At 40.5% G+C, this 14,734-nt stretch overlaps 2 protein-coding genes across 3 annotated transcripts; one reads left to right on the forward strand and one right to left on the reverse strand.

The window, feature by feature from the left end:
• The first annotated feature begins 1,607 nt into the window (after positions 1–1,607).
• Positions 1,608–5,980, forward strand: LOC144530104 (perilipin-2-like). Of its 2 annotated transcripts, none has more exons than XM_078269537.1 (6): positions 1,608–1,669; positions 1,939–2,122; positions 2,935–3,017; positions 3,832–4,081; positions 4,626–4,762; positions 5,552–5,980. In XM_078269537.1, exons 1-6 carry the CDS (start codon positions 1,646–1,648, stop codon positions 5,894–5,896), a joined length of 1,023 nt encoding a protein of 340 aa, XP_078125663.1. In that variant the 5' UTR covers positions 1,608–1,645; the 3' UTR covers positions 5,897–5,980. The 2 variants fall into 2 exon arrangements, with proteins under 2 accessions (XP_078125663.1, XP_078125671.1); XM_078269545.1 differs by having other exon boundaries at positions 4,626–4,769; positions 5,552–5,801.
• A 1,075-nt stretch (positions 5,981–7,055) lies between these two features.
• rps6 (ribosomal protein S6) lies at positions 7,056–13,081 on the reverse strand. The gene is made up of 6 exons (XM_078261041.1): positions 12,983–13,081; positions 12,211–12,342; positions 11,213–11,423; positions 9,619–9,765; positions 7,849–8,006; positions 7,056–7,191 (listed from the first exon to the last, which is right to left on the reverse strand). Exons 1-6 carry the CDS (start codon positions 12,986–12,988, stop codon positions 7,096–7,098), a joined length of 750 nt encoding a protein of 249 aa, XP_078117167.1. The 5' UTR covers positions 12,989–13,081; the 3' UTR covers positions 7,056–7,095.
• Between the last annotated feature and the right edge of the window lie 1,653 nt (positions 13,082–14,734).

Here is a 14,734-nt window from a genome sequence, read left to right on the forward strand (position 1 = left end):
GGTTTATTTACCACCTGTCTTTTTAGAAGCATTTTGTAATGAGTTAGGCTGTTTCCTGGAAAGAACTGTGTAACTTCGTGACCTACTAAATAGGGAAAATAGTGTTTAATTGTTGAAATTTTCAATTAATTAAGTCCAATTAAGCATGGTCTAGTGTTTAAGTCAATGTACAACCTGTGCAGCTAAATGTTCATTAATGGGAAATTTGTCTATAGATAATATCAGAAAATTTGCAGAATACATTTAGAGAACCAAAACTCTTGAATATTCCTGACATAGCCTAACTATTGATGATGATGATGATGATGATGATGATGATGATGATGATGATTAGATTAGAATTAAAAATAAAATAAAAAGTTGAGTACCAGGCCCAAGAGAGCTTCATGATGATGGATGATGCTGTGTTGTGTATGTGCTTCAGTCAGGACACAGATCTACTGGCAACTGGAGCTCAGAATGGCAAAATAAAGGTTTGGATCTTACAATACTGTCAGTTTATATATTTCTGCATATTTGCCAACATAAGCAACCAATCATTGTGACAAGCCTCATTTAATGATAGGCCTATGTCTTGTTATCACTGTATGGAAATGATGACACAACAATGTCAGAATATTGAGAAAATATGTAGTGCTATCAGCTGGATTAATAATGTTATGTTGTGTCTCATCACTTCTCGCTCAAAAATGTGTGTTTTGTGTGTGTGTGTGTGTATATATATATATCACATCTAAACGTAAATGTTAAATGTGAAATATAAACATAAATAAAATATACATAATATAAAATATACATAAATAAATATATATATATCAGTATAGGAGGAGCAGTTTGGACAGAGACAACTGTGAATAAAACTAAAAGATCGCGGAAAAAAGATTGAGGAACAATGCGCCAAGGTCCATCCTAAAATGCGCGCGCGCGCGCACACACACACACACACACACACACACACACACACACACACACACACACACACATACACACACACATACACACATTTTCCGGAGCCGGCTGAATGTCTCTGTACTCGGTCCAGTTCTGGTGGTTGATTAACGCAGGTATTTGCTGATTGCTCTTATTATGGGCCGGATTGGGTGGCGCATGGCGCACTGCCATCTGTCCATGAGGCAAATGTCTGTGATTAGCCTACTCCACATTTTCATTGTGATATTTTGTGAGTAAATTCTAAATCTGCCACGTCTGTCAGGTAAATGTGGTAGTAGCCTACACTGTTGTCCTGTATGTCCTTCTTTAAGTCATTTTGGGGTAGGCTACAATGGTTCTGGAGAAAGCTTCAAGCAGCAATACCAAATACCAATAGTTCCAAACAGGCACATTTTGAACGGGCACTGTACTGGTTTTGATTTTTTTTTAAAAGCACTCTGAACTGGAATTTTTCGGTTTATAATCTCGTCACAGCTCCGTTGGCATATCGCGAGAACAGCCAGCGAGCTCAGCACAGGTGAGCGCTAATTGACGACGCGACCACGCGATGTCAGCGACAGTTTTCTTCTACGAAGTAGCACTTCACTCAGCAGGGTGAGCTTTGCATTTTCTTCAACCGATAAAGTCTACAAAGAAGTTTAAATTTGCAACATTAACTCACCTCTTTCTACCTCTCTATCAAAGTAGACGAAATATGCCGACGAACAACAACCAGCAGGTGAGCAATCGCGGTAGATTTACCACTTACCTGCTGCAAGCCTACTTACACGGCATCACCAGATACATAAATGCAGTCGCTCTAATTTTTGTAGTTCCTAAAGTGTCTTCTGTAGTAAATTGTTTGTTAGGTTCACAATGGCGTAATTTACAAGACCCCCAAATATGGTAATTGAATCGGAACTGAAGGGTTTCCACTTTGATGATTTGATTCGGAAACTTGGAAGATTAGAAAATACCAAAAAATGTCTCTGTCCTGTTTTCTTGCAGAAGACGCAAAGTGCAGCTGCCCGACTTTGCAAGCTGCCCGTGGTTCACTTAGCTTGTTCCAAGCTGTCGGTGTTGTACATTGACACCAAATGCAGCCACCCCAACCTGAGGTCTGTGTGTGAGGTGCTGGAGAGCAGCGTAACCGCTGTAATTTCACCTGTCCTTGTTCGAATGGAGCCCCATAGTGAGTAGCCTACTGCCAGGGCTAACGCTGTAGACTCCCTGCGGCTTATATTTATCATATACTCTGGATGGGGTTGTGGGCCATGGATTAACTGAAACTGCCAGTGATTTTTATATTGGGTTGCAACTGACTGACGATTTTTTTTTTTCCATTATCGAATAATCAGTCAATTAAAATAAACCTACAATGTCAGAAACTAGTGAAAGAACACAAGTTCCCAGAGAGAGACTAAGGCGATGTCATTAAAGTTCTTGTTTTGTCCACCAAAATCCAAAGATTTAATTTACAATCATTATAAAAGAGAAAACGGTAGCAAATGATCATATTCGAGATGTTTGAACCTGCAAATATTTGGCCATTTACTCGTCAAAATTGTTTAATTGATTATTTTGTCGATTGACGATAGCCTAGTCAGTTAATTGATTTACTGTTTAAGTTCTAATGTACATAAAAGGTTCATTGGGGCTCTATGGTAGGGCAAGCTTTCCAAAATGTGAGAGCCATAGCAGAATAATAAACAAATGTTTTATAATTATAAATTATAAATAACCTATTGACTGGAAGCCACACAGCTACATATGTTTCATTTATTAACAGCATGACCCAATAGAATAATTAATTTATAGTTATTTAAAACCAGGTGTTAATAGGTAGGCTAATGCCTCTATAGGTTGCTGTTTGGACAAAAAGATGATGCAGACCATACTTGAGTTATAGGGTTAACCTCTCCTCTGAATGAAGCGGGCTGCAGGTTTTATTGTGGGAATGAGAGAACTTTTCAGTAATGACTTCACTGTCTGGAATATTTCCAGTTTCTGTTGCAAATGATGTTGCCTGTAGAAGTCTCGACTGGCTGGAGACTGCCTTCCCTGTGCTTCACACACCCACAGAGCAGGTATCCTTTTTCTCTTCCTAATCTTAATGACCACCACCAATTCTCCCTAGGTAACGTTCATTAAAAAAAAAAAAAAAGTTTTTGTCATATTTGCTCAAACTGTCACTATATCCTGACAGTACTACATGAATTGGATTGTCTATGAAAAAAATCAAATTCCTTTGCCGCCTCCTGGTGCTCCGAATGGCATAAGGAAAACGACCAATCGGAGCCGAGGAGTCTCTACCGCAGTGTCAATCGCTGCTCGTGAACTGAGATCACACTGTCAAACTAGGCAGCGCCGATCAAATATGAATCAAGATTCCGTTACCGCATTGCCTATTTCTCACCTCGAATGTTTTCAGAAACACATTCTTTTAGCGTAATGTTTAGCAGTGAAATGAGAATGTAAGAGCTAAACGGTACACCAAAATGTTTCTGAAAACATTTATATTTGATCAGTGCTGCCCAGTTCTATAGTTTGCGCAGTTCACGAGCAGGCATTGACACTGCATTAGAGACTCAACTCTGATTGGGTGTTGATTTGGCTAGAAACTTGCAGTTTTTTAAATTAAAGTAGGGCTGGGTATCGTTCAAATATTTTTGGTACCAATACCGCGACTTTGATACCGGTTCCTGAACTATGCTTATTTCGATACCAATAACCTCAAATTAATTTTAACAAAAATAAATTACATTACGGCACTCATCTTTGTATCTATTTTTCAGCTTCTACTACGTGAGCCCCATCTCTGTGCGTGACGTAGAGTTTTTCCTGCCTGCATATACAGTATGACGTGTAACGTTCTCTCCTGGTTTTGTTTGTTTCGCCCAGATCGTTGCTACTGCCAAGAACAAGATGTATGAGATCCAGGATGTGGTGAGCATTGCGGCTAATGGAACTGTGGACTGTGTGGCGCTCACAGTCGCATGGCTGATGGGCAGGATACAGCAGGTTGACGACCCGGCTGACCAGTCACTTGTGGTGAGAGCCATCAGTGTTGCCAGTGTGGGTCTGGACTCTGCTCTGATCACGTCAGAGGCTCTGGTGGACCGAGTGCTTCCTTCCACTGAAGAAGATAAAGGTACAGGTGGAGTTACTCATGTGTAGTCTATATCCACGACGTTCCACTTCCCGGGATTGCTCCATCGCCGCCAGAAATTCCGCCGGATTTCACTCTTTTCGGCCGGATGTCTGTCACCTTCCGCTTTCTTTGTGTTGGAATTTTAAACTCCAGTGGATTTCTGAGGACTATGGTTAACTGCTCCTCAGATCTCTGCAGGATAAATCCAGACAGCTAGCTAGACTATCTGTCCAATCTGAGTTTTCTGTTTCTTTTGAACGTACACGTTCCACCAAAACGAGTTCCTTCCTGAGGCTATTTTGCAGCGGCTCCGTGTGGTGCTTAGCGCCGCCCATGACGATTGTGATTGGTTTAAAGACATGCCAATAAACCACAGCATGTTTTTCCCATGCTTTGATTCCGCATCCCGGAATGTTGTGTGGACTAGCCAGACCCTCCTCCGCAGCTCTGTGGAGGAAAGTCTGGCAAGGCGAGACTACTCGTGAAACGGCTAGAAGTCCCATTCAAAACTTAACTTGACTTTATCTCCTTGCTGACTTTGTAGAGGAAGAAGCTCACTTGGTGGAGGGTTTTGAGGCGGCCACTCTCAGCAGAAGATACCCTGTGCGACTGGTTTCACTGGCTGTCAAGCTGTGTAGGAGGACCTACAACATGTTTGGGTCCAAGATGCAATCTGTTCAGGTGTGCTGTGAGTACAGTTTAAAAGGAATTGTTTGACATTTTGGAAATGCTCTCACTGTCTGGCCAAAAGTTAGATGAGAGGCTTTGCCTGTCCATTAAATATTAAGCAACAGTCCGTTAGCTTAGTTGAACATAAAGACTGGAAACGGGGAGAGACAGCTAGCCTGCCTCTGTGAAAAGATAACATCTGCCTACAAGGCTCACAAATTAACATGTTATACTTCATTTGTTTCATCCATACAAACGAAAGGACTACTACTACTCAAGGAGTAGATACTTAAGACTTTTGAGTGAGTTTATTGGAAGTAAACCTTTGTAATGTTTTTTTTCTTCTCCTCCTCCTTCCTCTTGGAGTTTCCACCGGTTGCCTTCAGTGGTATCGATCTTCTCATCTAACTCGGCAAGAAAGCATAGTTTCCAAAATGTCAGTCTTCCTTTAACGAGGTGGAACGGTGGTAGTACATGAGCATGCATGGTTACAGCAAGCAGAACATCAAATTATTCCAAATGATACTGACATCATAATGGAGTTGTATCTATGAAATAGCATGGTTGTTAGCTATTGTTTCAAGTCACATACTGTAATTGGCTGGCAACATAACAGGCTTTTTTCACAGCAGACATTTTGTCATGTCAGAGCAGAAGCACAGGTAATAATCAGTATCAGTAAGTTAGTCATCATGAATTTCGTTATTTATACTGTCCTTTTCTTACTGCAACATGTCAAAATGTCTCTCCAGTCAATTGAGCTCAAGAGATCTATAAATCAAGTGTTGTCCTTCTCAACAGGTCATGGAGAGTTTGTCCAGGTCTACAAGTCTGGTTCAAGAGCTTCAGACCAGCTGGTTGACCTTGGCCTGGAGCCTCCAGGTGCTGCCGCATCACATCCAGGTGCTGCCTCAGTACTTGCAGCATCAGCTTGTGTCTATGTTCTTCTTTATCTCCCAGATGTATGATTTAAGCTGCCCACCACCCCAACCCCAACCGTCTAATCAGGATAGAAGTCTCAGTGATGCTGAGACCCCTTCAGCTCACAACGGCGTGGTCCCGGTTCACCCACAAGCTAAACCTACTTGCAGAACGAGGTGGCCAACCAAGATGCCTGACTTTGACACTGGATGTAATGTTAAATGATGTGTTCGTTGATTTATACTCCTGTAACTATGTTGATGCGTTTGTGTGCCGAATTTGTTTGCAGAGAGCTTCAACTGATTAAAATAAGTTGAGCATTCATGAATTGTTTCCACTTGTCCTTGTTGCTGTTCAGGCAGACAACAGCAGCCTGTAATATCTCTTTAAGGACACTAAGTCAATACTGGAGAAATGCAGAACTTGTGGTGTTGGCAGTTAATCATGTAACTATAAAAAAAAAAAACTTAACAGATGCTGCCTACGGTTGAGCCATTAGATGAAGTATTTTGTAGCACGAAACATCAGTTCTTACCAATTGCAGACTGTCAAATCTGTTTTGGCACCTTCTAAATATGTTTAGCCTGATATTCCAGTGATATAAAACTAATTCACGGTTTTAGAACACTTCCATTTCCTTATGGTATATGAGTAAAGGGTGTGCATGTTTAGGTTTTCCTACAGCGATTAATCTGCCATAGCTAGGGGTTTGGCACCCAACAGTCTAGTGATATCCTTTATTTAAATGCCAGTTTACGGCACTGAAAATTGATTAAAAAACCTATGATTTCTGTATCTAACGCCATCCAGCCGACTCGCGTTCCACACTGTTTTCGGACAGGAAGTCACCTCACAAATCAATGTTTTGAGACAAAACAATCTAACCCTCACTGCCAACAAAAAGCACTCGATTGACAAATCGAGGCTGCACAATTACCATTGAGTTACACTGCAGCCGGTTGGCACTGGCAGCTGGTTACTGTGTTCATCTTTAAGACTGGCTCAATTTCAAAGATTGTGTTCACATTATGGATGCTGATGGTTAGTGTCAACTTTGTAAGGCTGATATGCACTTACCTACCCTGTGTAGGCTGCTTTGACACTGCTACCTTTACAGTCTATGGCTGCTACCCATGCACCTTGCTCTTGTATTCATTTGTTCTTATAGTTTAATAGTTGCGTTCCAGTTTTTACTGTTCAAGCTACTCTATTCCCCCCCCCCAATCCCACTCGTGACTATGTATATCTCTAATACGCACGTGTCTTATGTGTTTATACCTGCTGCACACCCAATCACCCTTTAGGGACACAAAGTTGGCATCAGTCGACTATTACACAAATGCATATTCAGTCTATGGTCTCAAAGTACTGAAAAAAAACTCGCTTTTTTTCAGCAAAACATGACTTTATTTGACTTTGTGATTTCACTTTTGGCTGGACTCTGACTTGGATGTGGATGCTCTCAGAGAAGAAAGGCGGCGCCTCTTGGCGATCTGTTCCTGGCGCTTCTCTTTGGCCTCCTGTTGGCAGGAAACGTGTCAGTGTTAACACATCCAAAAAGCATCAATTTTCATACAAATTAGTACCCCCATAACACACAGGATTCCTTAAACTTGCACGTTTCACAATTTCATAATTAATCCCCACTCTTTATTCTTAATCTGATGCCAGCAACTGTTAACTGCTAAGGGTAATTGTTCAATAATTTGACAACTTAATGAAAAACATGTCCCTATACTAAAAATCATTGCAACAAATGTGATTTGATTATCTGATGAATATGATCCCACCATATTAGTAAGACAAGCAAAACAATTTTAAGACAAGACAGCACACAAACAAGAATATGACAACCACTGTTAGGCAGCACTCCTGTACAGTAATATCTAAACTTCAGTACAATAGATCCCCACAATTAAGATTTACAGAATTAGTTAGGTCAACTGACAAAGAGCCACAATATTGCTCGTTAGACCTTTTAGGGAGAATATACCACAGCAAATAGTGTTGAATTTCAAAGTGATCTAAAAATTCACATTTGAGCTATTTATTAATTAATCTGAAACCACTTAGTAATGTTTCGTGGTCAGCTCAGTTGAATATTGTTTGAAGAGAAAATAACTAGCCCCTTCAGTGCCTAAGGACTGTAATAAGGAACAATAAAAATAAAATATTACCTTCATCCTCTTTGCCAGCAGCTTGGCATACTCAGAGGCCTCCTCCTTGTTCTTCAGGGTGCGCTGTCTCTTGAGGGAGATGCGGCGGCGCTTGTGCTGCAGCACACGAGGCGTCACCAGTCTCTGGATCCTGGGAGCCTTAGTTCTGGGCTTCTTGCCTACCAGAGAGGGGATGCAGTTAATATTGACACGGCGAATAATTGACAGGTGTGGTAAAGACAGTGCCAATGCGAAGTACCAACTGTCAAGTATAGCTGTTGCCAGGCTTTGACTCAACACCATTCAATAACGCAGCTTGCACGCATATTAAGATATCCATAATCTAAGACGATATCTAGCCTCATATCACAATATATTGCCCAACCCTAATATGAAAAGGCTCTTACTTTGATGATGTAAACTGGCCAACAAACATGGCATCAGCCCATCTACAATACCGTTTTTTGTCCCATAGCATAATGCAATTTGTATAAATAATCCCACCAAGACACTTGTAGGCAGAGAGCAGCAATAAAGATTAATGAACTGGATTTTTGGAAGTTTAATCTAGCAAAGAAACTTAAATCATAGGACTAGAAAATGTTTTCTTGCTGCTCCTCAGCCATATGGAGGATTACAAGATGAGAATACTGAATAGTGGAAGTGTAATATTGACGTGTATAAATTAGGGCTGTCAATCGATTAAAAAATGTAATCTAATTACATAATCTGATTAATTAATCGCATACATAACGGTGCCTGAACCGATACTTTAAGTAAAAAAAGAAAAGAAAAAAAGGGTACTAAACAGTCGGTGACGTTTATTGCTAAGGCCATATGGTCAAAATTAAATGATTTAATAATAATAAATGTATAACAACTTATTTCACTAGTAAATTGCTGTTGAACGACAAAAACAACAACCAGATAGGAAAAGGACATTTACAATAACTTCAAATGCACCACAACGCTGTAGTTTACCAGTTTCATTGAACGCACCGTCTGTGTTTCTCCGATGGCAGCTACAGATTGTTACATCCCGGTGTTGAATCATCTACAGTAAAACAGTCAAACTTTACACCGTTTAGCGTTAGCTGTCAGCATTGTAACCGTGTTTAATCCAGCTACTAGCTAGCGGTAGGCTAACGTTAGCTGCTGTTGAGTATAGTGTTATCTAGCGTCACATGCAGCGGGGTTTGTGTTTCCTGTAACGTCTGTTTCAGAGCAGCAGAGAGAAGCGCAGACATATCAGTGGTACCAGATTTTCGTCTGTATGCAAACGTCAATATGGAATGGATTAATCTGCGTTAATTTTTTTAACGCGTTATTTTTTTAGATTAATTAATCGAAATTAACATTATTTTGACAGCCCCAGTATAAATATTACACTATAAAAAAAGAATAAAGCTGAAAATTGCCAGTGGTCCTTAATATTGCAGCATGTTGTTTTACAATAAATTCAAAACACTTCAGGCTTTATATTTATCAATAAATATATAAAAAAAAGGGTTTCAGTCAACTATTTGAAATGTCCAGACAACGATCTTAAATACCAAGACTTGCAATGTAGTGTGTACGTGTGTGAGAGAGAGAGAGCGAGAGAGACCAAAGGGCCACACGTCAGAGTCGAACTCGGCCCGCTGCGTCAATTTAAAAAAAACTCCGACATCACGTAGCGTATGATCTCAGGCTTCAATGAAAGACACATCCATACCCAGTAAAAACCGTTAGTCAGTGATCTTTACATTTGTAGGCTTAAGTAAAGATAACAGAATACATCTCTAGTCTCACCTTCTTTAGTCAGGGGTCTCCTCACAACATACTGTCTCACGTCATCCTCCTTAGCCAGGTTGAAGAGCTTGCGGATCTTGCTGGCCCTCTTGGGACCAAGACGGCGAGGGACGGTGCTGTCGGTCAGGCCGGGAATGTCCTTCTCACCTGAGAAAAACCAGATCATGAGGAGATGAGCCAAGCGTTAATCATTAAAAACCAATCGCACTTACAAGTTTCACTACTATAGCTGAAGTACTTGCATGATTTGTAAAAAATAAAAAGTACATAGCATTTAGTTTCCCAGTGAAAAGAGGCAGCTGCCTGCAGCCCAAAGCAGCTAAACAACCAGCATGACTATCTACACTTTGTGGAAATTAGGGGTGTTGGAACGAATTCCAAATTAATTTGAGTAGTAGTTAAAAAAAAAAGTTGGCTAATCTCCCAGGTCTCACGTCTGAGGAACAATAAGTTACGGGAGTGAGAAACACAAGGCATTGTGAGCTAACGTTACGTACCGAATAACTTACAGGGGGAGTGACAGGCTGCGGCTGGAAATCGGAAGGAGGATGGGAAATGGTTTTAGCATGAGTTTAAAACATCCACCAAGCCAAAATGCTTAGGTTAACAATAGTTAGCTCGTTCTGGTGTCCTAACTGCGTCGCGAGTTATAGAAGCTTAGCTGGGAGCTTCATGAGACAGCTAAAGATTATGTTAGCTGCCCTACAGCTGTCAGAGTTAGCTTCGACTTCATATATTACTTTCTAAACAGCTGTATTCTCAGTATCTGAAAGAAACAGGTTGCTTATAAAATCACTGAAATAGTGACAGCACCGTTTGGCTTAGTTATCAATGCTGTTATCGTGGCTAACACTATTGTTACTTAGATTATTACAAATCATTTTGGCTGTGCTTTCTAACATGATGTCATTGTGCTTACCGAGCACCGTTAGCCTTTACAACAGAGCCGCTTCACTATACTTATTAGATAATGTTTCATTACAGAGTTCTCTGCTGATTTGGGTTTCTCGCTGTGTGCGTGGTGGAAAATAATGTAAACAGAGCGGCGTGCCAGAAATGCAATGCGCAGATGTAGATCCCCTTCAAGGCCAGGCTGATGTTGGAAGTCCATCTTGTGGACAGAACGTGTAACAACCACATGCTTATAGCGGCATTGACAATGCATAAGCTTGAGTAGTGTAGTACATTTTTATAACAGAATGCATTTGAGCATTTAATAGAGGAAGACTGACAGCTCTAGTGGAAATCACTCCAAGTGTCATGCTCACCGTCCCATCAACAGGAAACTGCACCAATGGCAAAGAAACATACTGCTGCATTAAGTCATATTATAAGAAGAGTTATTCTGATACTGGTGTACTCGAGACCCAATGAGAGAGCAATGCAGTTCAACCATCCACTGATCCTGGACCTGGTCGCATCTGGTAAGCAGCTCCACAGTTACTCTGGCAACACACTGTCCCCCCTTAATGACTATGGATCAGTCAGAAAGGGTCTACTGGTGTGCCATAAACATAATTTGCAGGTGATATTAAGACATTTTTAAATAAGCCTGTGATGTGTAATTGTCGACAAGCCAGAAAGAACACATTACCTTTCTTGATGATGACCAAGTTGAGCACGCTGAGATTGGCGTCAACGATGCAACCACGGACAGACTTGCGTTTGCGTTCACCAGTCCTGCGGGGACGGTAGCAGGAGTGGCCCTTGCTGAGCAGCAGGCGCACACGGCCGTGGGTCAGCACCCCCTGCTTCATGGGGAAGCCCTGTTTGTCGTTGCCTCCGCTGATGCGCACCACATAACCCTGCAGAAGTAGAGAAACCAAGTTACTTTTCAATTTAGCGCAACTGATACGCAATGTCTCAAAGAATAAAGATTGTTCGCAGAACAGTCAGATGAGACCTGTCCACTTACATTTATAATTCTGCCCAATGTTTGGCCAGAGGTCAGACTGCAAAGTGTCCAAAATAAGCAATGTCTGGGCAGCAGTGGCTTAGACGTAGAACATGCTGTCCATTTATTGCAAGCTTGGTCGTTTAATTTCAAATGCCTCCGGTCCACATATTAAAGTGTCCTTGAGCAAGACACTGAATATCAGGTGATCCAATGGCCAGCACCTTGTAGGACTATAACTGCAGTCCCATTTATCATTCCTAATGTGGCTCTTACATTACTTTTTAGCCTGCATTAAGACCTAAACTTACTGAGTTAGCTAGTAATTTATTTGATGATACAAGGGTATTGAGAGAATGATGCCAATTAAATCAGCCACAGTTATAAAAAGGAGCAGCAGCTTAAGTGTCAATCCGATACTACTGTACTTGAGACCCAATGAGAGAGCAATTCAGTTCAACCATCCACTGATCCTGGACCTGGTCGCATCTGGTAAGCAGCTCCACAGTTACTCTGGCAACACACTGTCCCCCCTTAATGACTATGGATCAGTCAGAAAGGGTCTACTGGTGTGCCACATTATGTATAACTATACAACAATTTCACCAAGTCAAACTGGAACATGAACTCCGCAACACGATGTACTGACAAAGCAATCATCAGTTCCAAAGAGATCAAATTTCACAACATTAATTTACCTTCCACTCATCTCCCAGAGGGTCAGCAGGCACCTCGGTGGCCATACGCTTCTCATAGAAAGTCCTCAGCTTACGCTCATCATCGACTTCAATCAGCTTCTGGCAGCCAGTAGCGGGGAATGAGATGTTCAGCTGAAAAGGAGTTGCAATGTAATCGTGAGTAAATGTACTTGGTTCCACATGGAAGGTAACCAAAGTCCTCATTAGGTACCGTTAGCGGTGTATGAATGTGAAGCTTGGAAAGATGAAATGTTAGCATAACTGGGGTTACTGGTGGGGACATACATTTAAAAATACCTTCACAATAACTTACAATGATCGTGAGCGCATCTGAGCTACAGTACTAATCAATGGCTCGAAGGCCTGTTAGCTGCTCTGACGGCTAAGGTTAGCTAGCTAACATTAGCTCTGGACACTGCTAGTATTAATGCAACCGGTTTAAGAGCTAACATTGTAAACTGACAACGCGGAAAACAAGACAGGTTCGAGAAACGTGAGCTACAAGAGTTTGAAAACTCTTTATTGCAGTCAGCTGAGACTTGAACTCGGTGCACATTACGCTCAGTGTGCCGCCATGTTTCTACAGCTCACTTGCCAACCGGATCGTCAACGCTGGCTCTCATCATGATCAAAACTCATCCTAGGTGTCAAAGTCGCGACTGCTCCGTCTGACTAGTCCGCTTTAAAGTTCAGAATCATAGCATCAACCATACAGGAGTATTTCAAAGAAACTAGCTTTCCACACAGATTTAGAGTTTGGGAAACAATGTACCTTCATTTTGCTAAACCGGCCCAACGACGGTCCGCCACGGAAAAGAGACAGGATATCCGCTTGGTGGTCTCACATAGGCCTGAAATATTCTCGCGATAACTGGCTCGCTGAATTCTTTTTTTATCTGGCTCAAGTTGAAGGTTATTAAACAAATTCCACACCAAAAAGCTGATGCTGACCCAACTGCAGTAAACTGATTAATACAACATAATGTCCTTATTTGGTGATTTATTTATCTTTATTATTATTTATTTCTTTATGTATTTGTCGTTTTTTTCGCTTGCATATAGGCCTATAAAATACTACATAAAAGAGATGGTAAGCTGAATGCGTGTACAAGGTCATTTTTAAAACTCAAAGCAAGATAAACAAATACTTAAATAATGAATTGGTTATGAAGACCATGTAAGTAACGTCAACATAAAGAGGGCATTATTGAGTCACTGAGCATGCGTCGGCCAGAGAGTATACAGCAAAGATAGAAAGATAGTTACCATCCCACTCAGAGAAAATTCCTTTGTAAGAGCAACAGTTGTGATATAATAGATAAATACATATTTCAAATCAAATACAAAACTTACTAAACCAACTAAAAACCCAATGAACATAGTTGTAAACACTGGGGCTTACAAATACAGAGTTTCTAGGCTTTGGATGATACATAAATAAAGGTAAGAAAAGGTGGTTTAGTTTTCGATAATCTTGTCTTACATGTAAATATAATTGACCAAATATGGCAACAGTTTTCCGGATCAAATTATGTCCTTTGTCATGATGATACAAAAATGACTTACTACTGTAAATTCAGTTTCACCAACACACTTCTAAAATAACAGTCCGATAATGAACATCACCCCAAAAGGTTTTTACTATAATTACAGTTGTAAAATAAGTGATCTGTTCTGTCGATGTTTTCATCACAGAAAATGCAGCAGTTCCACTTAGCCTAAATCACTGTCTACAAGTTCTTGAGTGATATATCCCAAATGTCCTTAGACTTTAGAACTAATGCAGTCTATAGCCTTTTCTTTCCTTGATTATCAGCACTAAACAACAGAACTTGTTTTGCACTTCAAAAACATGACGATGGCTCTGTTTCACATGTATCAGTAAGTCATGCCAGTGCACACAATAACAGACAGTGAATGTGTCAAATGTCAATGTCAAAGTAGGAAAAGCACATCTGAAGATAATACAATTATGATGCCTGAATTCCATTTAGCTTCTCCAGGTCCTGGCATTTTTCATGCTGGCTCACTGTCACACTGTCACTTAGCAACTTGAATAGAATGGAGAAATTACCTCTGCTTTTCCTGCTATGACAAGTCTAAATGTCTGCTGTGAAAGGCATATTATCAACATTATAACTCACACATCATGAAAAAGTACTTCCAACTTAAAGAAGTAGGCCATAACCACTATGTAAAACATTGTTCCTAGTAAGTAAATTAGTAAAGTAAGTAAAAGTACAGATGTATTATCAGTTAAATGTACTTTGAAGTACAAATTATGTAGAGTGCCCCATGTGCTACATTATTAGGCCTATGTATCACAGTAGCCTGATTATCATTATTGATGCATTGTATGGAGCATTTTAATGTTGATGCTGGTTGAAATGAGGCTTATTGTAACTACCTTATATACTGTTGGATGGCTTAATTTCCTGTAAAAGCATCATATTTTATACAATCCTGTTTGTAGGGTCTTATGATATTAATCTGTAAAGTAGGCCTAACTAGTAGCTGCTAAATA

This window comes from Sander vitreus, chromosome 2 (genome assembly GCF_031162955.1).
Source record: "Sander vitreus isolate 19-12246 chromosome 2, sanVit1, whole genome shotgun sequence".
Classification (NCBI taxonomy): Eukaryota; Metazoa; Chordata; class Actinopteri; order Perciformes; family Percidae; genus Sander; species Sander vitreus.

Bases quoted from the DNA above. Each gene is read 5' to 3' on its own strand.
- LOC144530104 (XM_078269537.1), top strand. From the start codon at position 1,646: ATGCCGACGAACAACAACCAGCAG. The intron at 1,670-1,938 runs GTGAGCAATCGC...GTTTTCTTGCAG, and splicing joins CGACGAACAACAACCAGCAG to AAGACGCAAAGTGCAGCTGC. The intron at 4,763-5,551 runs GTGTGCTGTGAG...CCTTCTCAACAG, and splicing joins CCAAGATGCAATCTGTTCAG to GTCATGGAGAGTTTGTCCAG.
- rps6 (XM_078261041.1), bottom strand. The intron at 9,766-11,212 runs GTAATGTGTTCT...GGTTTTTCTCAG, and splicing joins CTTGGTCATCATCAAGAAAG to GTGAGAAGGACATTCCCGGC. The intron at 8,007-9,618 runs GTGAGACTAGAG...CCTCTCTGGTAG, and splicing joins GAGACCCCTGACTAAAGAAG to GCAAGAAGCCCAGAACTAAG.